This window comes from Phyllobates terribilis, unplaced genomic scaffold (genome assembly GCF_046119375.1).
Source record: "Phyllobates terribilis strain yellow unplaced genomic scaffold, ASM4611937v1 Scaffold_1__5_contigs__length_1240528914, whole genome shotgun sequence".
In the NCBI taxonomy this organism is placed as follows: Eukaryota; Metazoa; Chordata; class Amphibia; order Anura; family Dendrobatidae; genus Phyllobates; species Phyllobates terribilis.
This window is the reverse complement of record NW_027362761.1, coordinates 716716849-716731608: the sequence shown is the minus strand read 5'-3', so window position 1 is coordinate 716731608 and position 14760 is coordinate 716716849. Positions and strand designations below refer to the sequence as shown.

Here is a 14760-nt window from a genome sequence, read left to right as displayed (position 1 = left end):
GACTCATTAACTAACATTGGTCAGAGTTCAATGCAATGTTTTCTCGCATTGCACTCGTCCGAGCTATAAGCTCGTGTGAGCGAGCCCTTACCTTGAGTATTTTGTATTAAGCACTTTGAGTTAGCATATTAAAAATGGCAAGTGGGTAGTATCTCCTTTCTCATTAGTAAATGTGAAAATGTTATGGAATCTCACTATACATGAAATTCGATTAAGGGCTCATTCAGACTTCAGTTTTTGTCGTAAGAGTACAATCTGTGTTTTTCAAGGATAGCACTAGTACGTATGATGATAGTCTATAGTGTGATTCACGTGTCCAATGTTATGCCTAGATTAAGCTCGCCAATGCAAGTTTATCGGTCCGAGAAAATTATTGGACAACACCTGGATGCCATCCGTGTGCTTTCTGATTTTCACGGACTGTTTGATACAAAAAGCTTCAAAAACCTTCATTTTTTTCATTGAGAAAAAGTGATGAAACTCTGACCAAACTCTCACGATAAAAGCTGACACACTGACCAAACTCTGGTGAATCTCTGATCAAAGAAACTGATGAAACTCTGAACTTTTGTTCCATACGAGAAAAATCACTGACGCGTGAAGGAGTCCTAAGTATGGAGCTAATAAGGCTTGGATTGGCCCACAGGGGAACAGGATCAGTTAAATACTGCAAAATGTGTGTTTCCTATCTCTTCTTAGGTATAATTACAATGAATCTTTTTTCTAATTTCTGTAAATCACTATTCTCGCCAAGGGAAACTATACTCCCCTGAACACCCTGACAGCTGCAGACCTATTTCTGGACCAGTCTAGTGCATGTAAATAGCAGGCAACACCTGTACTCCTCCACTTTGTGAAGGAGCACACAGAGCTGTACATGAAGTCAGTCATGCCCACAATTTGCGAACGTGGCTGGCACAAGTTTTACTACAGCCGTCTGAACCAAGCCTTAGGGTTGGTCCACATATAGTATATAGTATATACTAGCCAAATTGATTTCAAAATTATTCCTAAGTGTTACATTGTTACGCAGTTTTACAGATAAAACTACTACCTAACTACAAAAAAATGCAAAGCCAATAAGAATCAAAACTACAAAATTTTGTGATAAAACTGCATGCCAAGTAAAGGCATAAATAGAAACCATGCATAGGCACAGTCACAGAAGAGCATACCTCCCAACTTTTAAAGGCAAGGAGCGTGTCATGTGTTACAGCACTTACACAGAAATGTTGACTCTGGTGAAGCCTCTTAGTGTTCTTCCCCACTACACCCCTATCATGGACCCCATAAAATTTGAGGTCTCTCCATACAGTATGATGCCTCAAAAATGACCCCCACACACAGTATGATATCCACATAGGGAATTCCTCTACACAATTTGTCCACACAGTACACCCCACATGCATATTATGATGTCCTACATAAGCCCCAACACAGTATGGTGCCTTTATAGTACCCCCAAAACAGTATGATGTCCCCACTGTGCCCCCAGCACAGTATGATTCCCCACAGTGCCCCAATACATTATGATTGATGTCCCCACAGTGCCCCCAACACAGTAGGATTTCCCACTTCAGCAACTCACATACAGTATGATGCTTCCACAGCTACAGTACCCCACAGTTTGATACCACCACATTGACGTACCCCATAATATAATGCCTCCAAACATTATGAAGTCCCACTGGTTTCTCCCCACAACTACTGACTCACAAAATAGAAAAGACAAACTCATATATATCCCATTCCCCTGGTGTGCTGCTTCAGTCTGTGCTATAACTGGACTAAGGATCTAGAGAGAAGCTAAGATCTAGTTTTGCCATCACACCAGTTGTGCTTAGGCTCAGACACATAGGTTGAATCAAGATAGCTGATGGCTTCATATTCCATCACTATTTTCAGCTTTATCTGCATTTTGGGTATACTGATACCAGTTAATTCGAGATGCTGGACAGCTGTGTGGTTTGCCATTATTGACAGAATGCCACTGATGCCAACGGAATTTTTGGCCATTTTATGGTCACTAATGTTTACATGATATGCCATGAAGGCTACCTGTGGGATCTTCATCTATAGGGTGGAGGTCCACAAATTTCCCCCCACTGTATTCTCCATATACAGTGCCTTGGAAAAGTATTTCAACATTTTTTCATGTTACACGGACAAACTTAAATGTATTTTATTGGGATTTCATGTGATATATTAACACAAAGTAGCAAGTATTTGTGAAGTGTAAAAGAAATTGTACATGATTCTCAAAATTATTTTAAAAATATAAATCTGTAGATTGTGACATGCATTTGTATTCAGGCCCTTGTAGTCTGATACTCTTAAATAAAATCCTGAGTGACCAATTGCCTCCAGAAGTCACATAATTAGTAAATTGAGTTCACCTGTGTGTAATTTATTTTCAGTATAACTACAGCTCTTCTGTGAAGGCGTCAGAGGTTTGTTTGAGAACATTAGGGGTCAAATAGGATCATAAAAACCAAGGAACACACGAGACAGATCAGTGATAAAGTTGTGGAGAAGAGTAAAGCAGGATTTGATTATAAAATAATAGCCTAAGCTCTGAACATCTCACGAAGCACTGTTCAATCCATCATCCAAAAATGGAAGGAGTATAGCACAATTGCAAATCTACCAAGATACGGCCGACCATCTAAACTGACATTCCCAAGCAAGGAGAGCACTAATTAGAGAATCAGCCAAGAGGCCCATGGAGAATCTGTCCAACTATTATTCATACACTTCATATACTCTACAAATCTGGCCTTATATGGAAGAGTAGTATGAAGAAAGCCATAAGAAGTCCTGTTTGCAGTTTGCAAAAAGCCATGTAGGGAACACAGTTAGCATGTGAAAGAAGGTGCTCTGGTCAGATGAGACCAAAGTAGAACTTTTTAGGCTAAATGTAAAACTCTATGTGTGGAAGCTAACACAGCACATCACCCTGAAAACACCATCCCCATAATCAAACATGGTGGTGCCAGCATCATGCTGTGAGGATGCTTTACTTCAGCAGGGACAGGGATGCTGGTCAGAGTTGATGAGAAGATAGGTGTAGTTAAATACAGAATAATTCTGGAGGAAAACCTCTTAGAGGCTGCAAAAACTTGAGACTGGGGCATAGGTTCACCTTCCATCAGGACAACGAACTTAATTATACTGCCTGAGCTACAATGGAATGATTTGGATCAAAGCATATTCATATGTTTTAATGGCCCAGCCAAAATCCAGACCTAAGTCCCATTGAGAATCTGTGGCAATACTTGAAAATTGCTGCTCACGGATGCTCTCCATCCAATCTCACTGAGCTAGAACTAGTTTGCAAAGAAGAATGGGAAAAAACTTCAGCCTCTAGATGTGCAAAGCTGGTAGAGACATACCCAAAAAGACTGTCATTGCAGTGAAAGGTGGTCCTACAAAGTATTGACTCGGGCGGCTGAATACAAATGCACGTCACAATTTTCTGATTTATATTTTAAAATATTTAGAAAACCATGTATCATTTCCTTTACACTTCACAAATACTTGCTACTTTGTGTTGGTATAGTACATAAAATCCAAATAAGATACATTACGTTTGTGGGTGTAACATGAAAAAATGTGGAAAATATCATGGAGAAAGAATACTTTTTCAAGGCACTGAACTTCAGTGGAGATGTGGCTGCACACAAATGCTGCCAGTGCCAACTTTCTATTTAAGTATATGGAGAATGTGTTAGCTAGAAATTTGCACACAAGGTTCAGATAGTATTTGCATATAGTTGTAGAGTGGAACCCAAGAATAAATGTTATTGGTGGGCCCTTAGCACTTCAGTCTGACACTCGGGCTAATACACTGTAATTTCACTGCTACGTAATCTGAAGTATGGCAGGAGTGGAGGTTGAATACTGTCATTGTGGATATTTAGGTGTATGAATAGCAAGCTTTCAGCAGACTTTTCAGTGTCTGGAGTTAGGTTATGGTTTTTTTGTAATTTTGTTCTTATATATGCAATGTATAAATTTATAAAAGATTATTAAAATTGAACTAAAAAACTAACAATTTATCATGAAGAATAATAAGTGATTTCTTACTTGATGGTCCAGCAATCAAGCATAAGTTCATACATTTCTTTAGGACACTCTGTGGGACATGCTAAACGCTCATTTCTCTCAATGAAACCCAGAACTTCTGTACCCTTTAGTTTCTGTAAAGCAAAATGGATATTTTCCATCACTAAGTTCCATCACTAATATTAAGTTGAACGAGGCTAGAAATTGACTAAAAAGAAAAAGACAAACAGAGGTGCTCTGTAGGGCAGTGTAGCAGTGATAGAAAAATGGGTTGATACCGGTGGACAGCAGCTTATTTGCTTGTCATGTTAAGCAATTGGCATAACAGTTGCCACATTTAACCCTTCACCACACTTGCCACTTTTTACTTAATTGGTAGTCCAAATTTTTCAAATCTGATGTGACACTTTATGCGGTAATAACCTCTGAAATGTTTTTGCATATCTCAGTGATTGAGACTCTGTTTCCATGACACATTGTACTTTATATTATTGATGAATATAGGTCAATATGATTTGCGTTCATTATTATTAATCATTGAATTTATGCAAAAACAAATAGTCACGACACACAAGATAATTAATAAATAACATTTACCACATGTCTACTTTATACTAGTAAAAAAAAATTAAATGTCCTTTTATCTTTGGATGTTGGAAGGTTTAAAAGTTTAGCAGCAATTTTTCATTTTTGTATTAAATATACAAAACATCAAATCCTATATTTTTGGGAGCACTTCAATTTTGAAGTTTTTGAAGTGACTTTGAGTGGCTTATATATGAGAAAATTTCCAAACATTTTTAAAAACTGCACTCCATAAGGTATTCAAAACAGCATTCAGGAAGATTATAAACCCTTTGGATCTTGGATAAACATTAACACCAAGTGGGTAGAAAAAATGAAAAATTACATTTCTTAACTGAAATTTTTCATATTTACAAAGGTAACAGAAGGAAATGGACACCACATTTTCTAAAGAATTTTCTCTTGAGTGTGCCAATATTCCATATGTGGTCAGGAAGTCCAATAGCACAAAGTAAACTGTGGATGCAATGTCTCATTAGAGAGATCCCGAGGTACCAAAGTAACAGAAAAATCCCACAAGTGACCCCCATTTTGGAATCTACATGCCTAAAGGAATTCATCTAGGTGTGTGGTGAGCAACTTTAACCCACAAATGCTTCACAGAATGTTGTAACATTGGGATGTGAAAATGAAACATTTTGCTTTCTCCACAAAAATGTTGCGTTACCATAATTTTTTTTTTCATTTTCACAAGGGCTACAGAAGAAAACGAGGAGACCCTGCAATTTGCTTTCCAATTTCTTCTGAGTGCACCATTACCTCATATGCTCTGAAGGGATGGAACTCCATTTTGAAGTGCAGATTTTGCTGCAGTGGTTTGCAGGTATCATGTCTCATTTGAAGAACCTCCGAATAACCAGAACAGCAGAAATCCTCCATCAGTGTCCCCATTTTGGAAACTACACTTCAGAATGAATCCATCTGGATGTGTGATGTGTGATGAGCATCTTGAACCGACAGAAGCTTCACAGAATTTTATAACATTGGGTTATGAACAAGAAAAATTATCCTTTTTCCACTAAAATATTGCTTTTGACACAAATTTTTCATTTATACAAGGATAACAGGAGAAAATAAACACCACAACTTGTTGTGTAATTTGGATACACCGCAGGGTTATTAAGGGAAGTTGCACTATTTGACTTTTGCACCACAGATTTTCCTGGAATAGTTTGAAGAGTGCCATTTAAAGAGCCCCTGAGATGCCAGATTTGATTAGGGTCGATTTTTGAAAATAATCAGTTTTTTGCCACCTAATCTGAGAGCTGCATATAGTAGAAATAAAGTTCCTAATTCCTGTGGTGTGTTACTTACTGGGCTTCTTGCCCGAATTGCTGTGAAAAGACTTTAATTATGCTCTGAGGGCTCTGCAGTCCTAAGGACTAAGGACTTACATATCTTTATTGGTGCCAACTATACTACATTATTTTGTTTCATTATGAACTGTATTACATTTTCAGAAACTTTATCTAATAAAAAAATCACCAAAGTTTTATGCTTTGTACTATTGGATTCTTAGGCTATGCCACGTTCTTGCCAACCAGTTGTGCCTTCTTTTTTTTACTGCTGTGTACTGCTAATACGATGTAACCGTATACCCACACAATTGTAACCTGCTGCCTAGTTCTTTTTAGGGTCCACAAAAAAATAAATAAAAAAAGGATGTATGAAAACAGCCATATACTATAATGTGTACAGGTGCTATTTTTAAAAAAAACTGGTGGCACGTGTACAAGAAAAACCGACATGAATAGGGCCAAAGAAGTGCTCTTCGGAGGAAGTTTTCTGAAACTAATTTAAGGGTGCATTCACCCGATGTCGCAGTCAAGAGTTCTTGTATCAAAACAGCCATATACAATAATGTGTACAGGTGCTATTTGTAAAAAAAAACTGGTGGCACGTGTACGAGAAAAACCTACATGAATAGGGCCAAAGAAGTGCTCTTCGGAGGAAGTGTTCTGAAACCAATTTAAGGGTGCATTCACCCGATGTCACAGTCAAGAGTTCTTGTATCATTTCAAAAGTATTAAAATTGTGGTGAATCGCAAGGTAGAGAACTCATGGCTGACAGGATCCCTATCAAATTTCAGGCGACATGCTGGACCAGAAGTGAGTGAGAACTGAACATGACCAAAAAAATGTACTAAAGGAAGATATCCGCAGCTTCACACCTCAAGTACATGGAAATAATAAGAAATTAATTTTAATCCACAAGTACATTTGTATTTAAAGTATAACTATTCCTTAATATAAATACCTTGTAGGGTTTCTGCCCGTAGCTGAATGCTTCCCACATAGTAACACCATAGCTCCATACATCACTTCGGCTGGAAAACTTTCTAAAATTTATGCACTCTGGAGCATACCATTTCAAAGGCCACTTTCCACCTTGTCGAGCCTGCAAAAATACACAAAAAAAGTGATCAATATAGCATGTAACTTCAGCTGTCACTGTCACTGTCTTCACTTAACTTCAATATCACTGTAAGGAGAGAAACCGGAAGCAAGTAGAACAGAGATCAGCCCTGATCCTGAAACACACGGAAAGCAAGTTTCAGAATGTTGAAGCCAATTGGATTTTTTGAAGCTTGCATGTAACAGTCGTAATATTTTGCAGCTTGATTTGCGACCTCAGTCACCTGCATTATTCTGCAATGCACAGTGATTGAGTGATCTTTGGCCAAGCAATCTATCAACACAGCTCCCAATATGAGGAGGATGCAGTAACGAACACAAGCAGGGCAGGAACCTGTCATCAGGATTTACCACTATGAGTCGAGATCTCGATCTGCGCATGCGCTAACTCCGGCGCTATTTTATTGAAGACACGAAGACCAAACGTGGAATCTCACAGTCTGCACGTGCCAACCACCCAATGATGGTGGCAGTGCGAAATTTAAAAACGGAGGCAGGTCACTGAATAATCAGTGACCTATAGAAACGCAGAAGACATGCGAAGGGGCCAAAGCAGAAGAAGACCCAACCCCTCCCAAACCCGCCCAATTGCACAGAAGACGTCATAAAAAGAAAACTTGAAACCATGATTTAAAAAGAACCACTGATCGGATTCCTTCAACAAAGATATTAATTTAATCAGTGGCCATTATGGCCATACCTTTACTTTATAGTGATAACTCCTGCTGACAGGTTCCGCTTAACTTTAAACAGCATTAATATTATAAAAGAATGTGGATGTGGTCTCATCTTATATTACAGCATAGAAAGAAAAGTAATAAAAGGGATGCATCAAGGAGACAGCAGCACAATCTTGACACGTCCCATAAATGCTGATACCTAATAAAATATGATAAAACTGAGCAGAAAGATTAATTCATGGACACAAATTTATCACACATAAGTTTCCTAGTACTATAGATTTGCAATTAAAAATTACATCTTTAAACTAGTTCTCCTGTCGACATTAGTGTTCTACACTGTTTCTGTCTACTATTTTCCTGCATCATACCCTGAAACTGTAATACAATAGTGAATGGAGTAAGATATATAAATGGGGGCATACAAAGATTACATCTGTACATAGCAATGTTCATATCACAACTGAAAACTACATTTGTATCTGCAGTCCGAAAGCATCGGTATCTTTAGGCTTCCATTTACTAGAAATATGCAGATAAGGTTTGTTGTCCTTATGACATATGCTGAGATGGTATAAAATAGTATTTTTTCTGTATAGAACAGATTAGTAATATTTGGATTTCTTCAGCCAATTTAACTTAATTGTATCTGTATTAACTTTATGCACCTCCTCTAAGGCAGGGGTTGGATGGTAACCTGAGTTGCGATACAACGTAATTCCAGTGAATTGGGTCACATTACGACCCCAATTGTATTGAAAATGGGAAATTAAGTTGAGAAAAGTAGGACACAGTTGGATTTCTTTCTTTTTACTTAATTGCCATGGTCATTCTACCCTAGAGGGTCCCCATTCACCTGCATTAGGCTGCTATGTATTTGCAGCACATAGTATTGCAATCAAAGTTGTCATCTAGCCTCAGCCGATTGGTGACAGCAGATTGCATCTATCGTAGAATCATAACTCAATAAAAAGTTTTAGTCGGGCACACAGCAAAATAAGGTTGGAGGAAACAAATGTATTATTTACCCAACATCATACTGTGTGGTGAAGTTTGTGGGGGGATCATACTGTGTGTTAGGTGGTCTGTGAGGGCATCATACAGTGTAGTAGACAATGCGGGGGCACTATACTATGTGAGGTGGCTGTGGGGGCATATTAGTATGTATGGAGCACTGTGGGGACTATACTATCCCTTGGAGATACCATACTGTATGAGAACACTAATGGGCTTCACAAGAAGCAATATTTCTGTGTGGGCGCATTTAAAGGACTGGGCAAGACCTTTAATAGTACTGGCTTGGTGTAGAATAAAAATTGCCATGGCATGCTATGCGCACAGCAGTATGTGTCCCTTTGTCTTATTTTTCAAAGTTGGGAGGTATGTATCAGTGCATTTGTATTAGCACTGTTGTAGTAGCTGTAACTCTGAACTATGTGACAGCACAATGTTTTGGATATGATTGTAGGTCTATTGCTTAGTGAAATGTGTATTGCTGTAATTGTATAGGTATCATGGGATCCTAATGTGGCGTGTTCTATTTATATTACAATTTTTATTAAAGAGGTTGTTCGGTCAAAAGTGATAAGTCTGCAGTCACTGTCTGTGACTGCAGACTTATGAATCCCCCCAGTGCAGGTACTGTGCACTGCGAGGATTCGCCTGTATTGTTTATTGGGTTTTTTACTTACCATGTTCACTATATGGAAAAACTGGCAATATGATTCTCCAGGTCAGTATGAGTGCACAGATTCCAAACATTTATTTTTTTTTCTTTACAGATTCCAAACATGTATAGTTTATTTTTTATTTAAGTGGTGAAATAAAAAGTCAAAATTTGTCGCCATTTTCCTAGACACGTAACGTTTGGGTGATGGCTTAATTTTTTGCTCCCTGAGCTGCCGTTTTTATTGAAACGATTTTGGGGTAGATACAATGTTTTGTTCGCTTCTTATTGCATTTTATTGCAATGTTGCTGCGACCGAAAACACGTAATTCTGTCATTTTGCTTCTTTTCTTGTTACGTTGCAGTGTTTACCGATCAGGTTAATTTATTTTATATTTTGAAAGATCTGACATTTCTAAATGCAAAAGGGGGCAAAAAGGGGGTGATTTGAACTTTTGGGTTTTTTTCATATTTTTTAAAACTTTTTTTTTCACTTTTTATTTTATTTAATAGTTCCCTCAGGAGACTTGAAGCCGCGATAGTCTGATCGCCAGTGGTAAAAAGAGCAGTGCTTCAGCAGTTCTACAGTATGTACAGCAGGAATGATGATCTGCTGTGAATGTGGCCTTGGGCCAGCATTCACAGGAATATTGTAATGAGAGGCACCAGGGTCATCAGCAGATCCCTGACTGTTATGACAACCAATTGGTGCCCTGGGATCACGTCACAAGTGCGTTGATAGGAAAGTGCAATGACACATGCCCCGCTGGCGCGTGTTATATCCCACTATCAAAGATTGACAGCGGGATTTTAACAGGTTAACGGACATTGGCGGGAGCCACCAGCGGCTGTTAAAGGCACATGTCAGTTGATAAAATCAGCTGTCATGTGCGAGGAAAGATGTGGGTTCAGAATTGAATCCCGCATCAAAGGCAGGGTCTCGACACATGAAGTAAATATACAGTGCCTACAAGTAGTATTCAACCCCCTGCAGATTTAGCTGGTTGACACATGCGGAATTAACTTGGCATTGTGACATTTGTACTGTAGATCAGCCTGGAAGTGGGAAATGCACTGCAGCAAATTTTTTTTTTTTTTTTAAAACGTTAAAAGTTAATTCAGAGTGTCATTTATTATTCAACCCCTCAAACGACAAGAATTCTGTTTGGTCCCCCTAAAGTATTAAGAAGTAGTTCAGGCACCAAGAATAATGAGCTTCACATGTGTGGATTAAAGATCTCTTTTGCCAGCCTTTTCTGACTATTTAAGACCCTCCCCAAACTTGTGAACAGCACTCAGACATGGTCAACATGGGAAAGACAAAGGAGCATTCCAAGGCCATCAGAGACAAGATCGTGGAGGGTCACAAGGCTGGCAAGGGGTACAAAACCCTTTCCAAGGAGTTGGGCCTACCTGTCTCCACTGTTGGGAGCATCATCCGTAAGTGGAAGGCTTATGGAACTACTGTTAGCCTTCCACGGCCTGGACAGCCTTTGAAAGTGTCCTCCCGTGCCGAGGCCAGGCTTGTACGAAGAGTCAAGGCTAACCCAAGGACAACAAGGAAGGAGCTCCGGGAAGATCTCATGGCAGTGGGGACATTGGTTTCAGTCAATACCATAAGTACCGTACTCCACCGCAATGGTCTCCGTTCCAGACGAGCCTGTATGGTACCTTTACTTTCAAAGCGTCATGTCAAGGCTCGTCTACAGTTTGCTCATGATCACTTGGAGGACTCTGAGACAGACTGGTTCAAGGTTCTATGGTCTGATGAGACCAAGATCGAGATCTTTGGTGCCAACCACACACGTGACGTTTGGAGACTGGATGGCACTGCATACGACCCCAAGAATACCATCCCTACAGTCAAGCATGGTGGTGGCAGCATCATGCTGTGGGGCTGTTTCTCAGCCAAGGGGCCTGGCCATCTGGTCCGCATCCATGGGAAGATGGATAGCACGGCCTACCTGGAGATTTTGGCCAAGAACCTCCGCTCCTCCATCAAGGATCTTAAGATGGGTCGTAATTTCATCTTCCAACAAGACAACGACCCAAAGCACACAGTCAAGAAAACCAAGGCCTAGTTCAAGAGGGAAAAAGTCCAGGTGTTGGAGTGGCCTAGTCAGTCTCCTGACCTTAACCCAATTGAAAACTTGTGGAAGGAGCTTAAGAATAAAGTCCACATGAGACACCCAAAGAACCTAGATAACTTGGAGAAGATCTGCATGGAGGAGTGGGCCAAGATAACTCCACAGACCTGTGCCGGCCTGATCAGGTCTTATAAAAGACGATTATTAGCTGTAATTGCAAACAAGGGTTATTCCACAAAATATTAAACATAGGGGTTGTATAATAATTGACCCACACTTTTATGTTTAAAATTTAATAAAATTCAACTGAGCAACATAACTTTTTGGTTTGTAAGATTTATGCTTCTGTTCATAAAACCTACTCTCGTTTGCAGTTTGAAGGCTCTAACTTATTTGCATCTTATCAAACCAGCTAAATCTGCAGGGGGTTGTATACTACTTGTAGGCACTGTACATTATATGTCATGAAGGGGTTAAAGGGATTTTCTAGGCTTTGGAGATTTTAGTCGGGCACTGTAGCATACCAAATCTTAACAGTGTTTTCAAGAGGTCATCACATGACCACTCATTTTCATATTTGTAATCACATATATTATTCACTGTTGAATTTTGGCATGTTACAGCGCTGGAGAAAAATTATCCATGGCATGTAAAACTACTTGGCACATGGAATTCCTTAGCAATAGGAAAGTGGAAGTGTCCATTATCACTAAAATCCCTATATTTCCTTGTTAATTGCATACTAAAGAAACTCTCATAACTTATCATACAGAGTGAGATTGCATCCCCTAGTGTTAGATTATCAATATGTGCATGTATAAATAAATAGGTAAAGTAAATAAAAAGTGCAATCTGTATGCAACATATTTTTCTCATATATGCTATTTTGCCTAACATATACTTCAGATAAAATGTTCAATTTCAAAGTGACGAGAGCCTTACATTAATGATTGCAGGATATGAATTGTTAATTAGTGATATTCGAACACTAAAATGGTTGAGTGCTCGGTACTCGAATCGAGCAGGTCAGACGCTTGGACGGGCTCGACATGAGTAATGAGTATAATGGAAGTCAATGGGAAACTTAAGTATTTTTCTGGAAGACCCTAACAGGAGGGCTGGGGAGCAGAAAAATCACTGAAATGGATGGAAACGATGCTCAAATGGAATGGGAACAGCATGAGGAAGACGCCTAGAAGCATCTCTGACTCCCAGGTCACTGGTGGGAATAATGTTGTCAGAATATTACTCCACTGCTACAAACTGACAATAAAACATCCAAAGCCAAAGATAAAATGGATTTTACAGGAAAACATGTAAGGAAGCATTCTTTCCTGTATAATGACTTATATAAAAGGCAAAATTAAAAAGAGAAAAAAAAATGCCTCCTCCACGCCCCCCTTAATAGCAGGGCCAACACTTACCATATTTTCCCCGTCGCCTATGACTACAGTACATGATATAGTAGAGGGAGAAATAAAACTACACCTACCGGTACTCAACAGTAAATGTGATTTTAAGACAGACACATCCTGTTTCATTTATGAAGGAGGGACTCTGAAACTCACAAAGCCTATGCGGACAATGCTAGAACTGCCAAAAAGTAGAAGGAACAGGGACTCTGATACACCTTGAATTAGACATAAAGGAGGGCCTTATTTTGTCTATGTCCAAAGAAAGAAGCCCACGCGAAATGTGCGTAAGGGGGGTTTCTGCGTGATTGGCCAGCATCTCCCCATCTGGGTAATTATGCTTTGGTAGACTATGGGTCTTTACTGTGAGGATGCCTCCTGGAAGTTTGAGAATTGTATTGCCATAGTGGCCATGGATTTATATTATTGCTGATTCTCGATACCTGTGATGCACTGCCATTCTTAGACCCCTATCCTCCTTACCAATACAAGCAGATGTGGTTGCCAAAATGAAAGGAGCATATGAATGTACCTATTCTTATACTGTTAGGCTATATTTATTATGATATTAATTTTGCTATATGAATTATATGATAATGAGTTGGTGATAGTATCTATTTATCACCACTAGGTGGCACCACAGTTTAGCATTATAAGGTATATTAGCCCTAAGCACTTTATTTATATATTAATTCTGTGCTCTGTTATTGAAAGAATTGTTCTAGTAAATGGTCATGTCACTTGATGCCTGTTTTTGTATCACCTCATGCCTTATATTTTGATTTTATAATGTTTTTTAATCATGTCTAAATAAAAATTAATTATTTTATTAATAAGGTCTCCATTTTCTTTATCGGTTATTTATTGTTTATTGGGAGATGCTTGAGTAGATTGGCCTAATTATCGGTGTATTCTCATAAACACCCTGTAAAAATTAAGAGTGAGGGCTGCCTGATGTCTTTCTAAAAATATGGAGCGTGTGTCGCATGATGGCCCTCTAAAAGCTATGAGTGAGTGTCACATGATAACCCTCTAAAAATTATGAGAGGGTCACCTGATAACACTCTAATAATTATGAGTGAGAGCTGCCTGATGAACCTCTAAAAATTTGGAGCGAGTGCCGCATGATGACCCTCTAAAAATCTGAAATGAGGGCCGCATACTGACCCTCTAAAAATTATGAGTGAGGACCGCCTGATGTCCTTCTAAAAATATGGAGCGTGTGTCGCATGATGGCCCTCTAAAAACTATGAGTGAGTGCCACATGATAACCCTCTAAAAATTATGAGAGGGTCACCTGATAACACTCTAATAATTATGAGTGAGGGCTGCCTGATGAACCTCTAAAAATTTGGAGCGAGTGCCGCATGATAACCCTCTAAAAATCTGAAATGAGGGCCGCATACTGACCCTCTAAAAATTGCGAGTTGTTATGCACACGCCCGGGCTGACTGGCGTGTGCGTGATTTAGTGATTCCACTGTGCCATGGACCGGAGAGTGCCTGGAGGGGCATAACTAAGTATCAACCCGATCCGACCAAGGTTGCACGACAGCTAACGACGCCGTGCTCCAGGGAGGAACCGAGCAGAGGGACCAGGTGCTACTCCAGGCCAGACCCTGGACACAGCTGTTGACCCACACTGGGGAATACAGAAACAGGCAGGTTAGGTTGGCACACAGACAGGTGGGTATTGGCAGGCACGGCTGGAGTGCAGACAGAAGGATACTGGCAGGCACGGCTGGTATGCAGACAGGAGGGTACAGATAAGGAGGTACTAGCAGGTTGGAGCACAGGCTGGATAGGGTCCAGTACAGACTGGGATTCAGGAACAGAACCGCAGGTGCGGTA

At 39.6% G+C, this 14760-nt stretch overlaps 1 protein-coding gene across 2 annotated transcripts in view; it reads right to left on the bottom strand.

Annotated features, from left to right (window-relative positions):
- Nucleotides 1–14760, bottom strand: part of ZAP70 (zeta chain of T cell receptor associated protein kinase 70) — a 298385-nt gene that overhangs the window by 31913 nt on the left and 251712 nt on the right. For both annotated transcript variants that reach the window (XM_073655156.1, XM_073655157.1), the window contains exons 11-12: nucleotides 6908–7048; nucleotides 4087–4199 (exon numbers count right to left, since the gene is read on the bottom strand). In XM_073655156.1, coding sequence (XP_073511257.1) covers nucleotides 4087–4199; nucleotides 6908–7048 — 254 coding nt within the window. The remainder of the gene's footprint in view (nucleotides 1–4086; nucleotides 4200–6907; nucleotides 7049–14760) is intronic.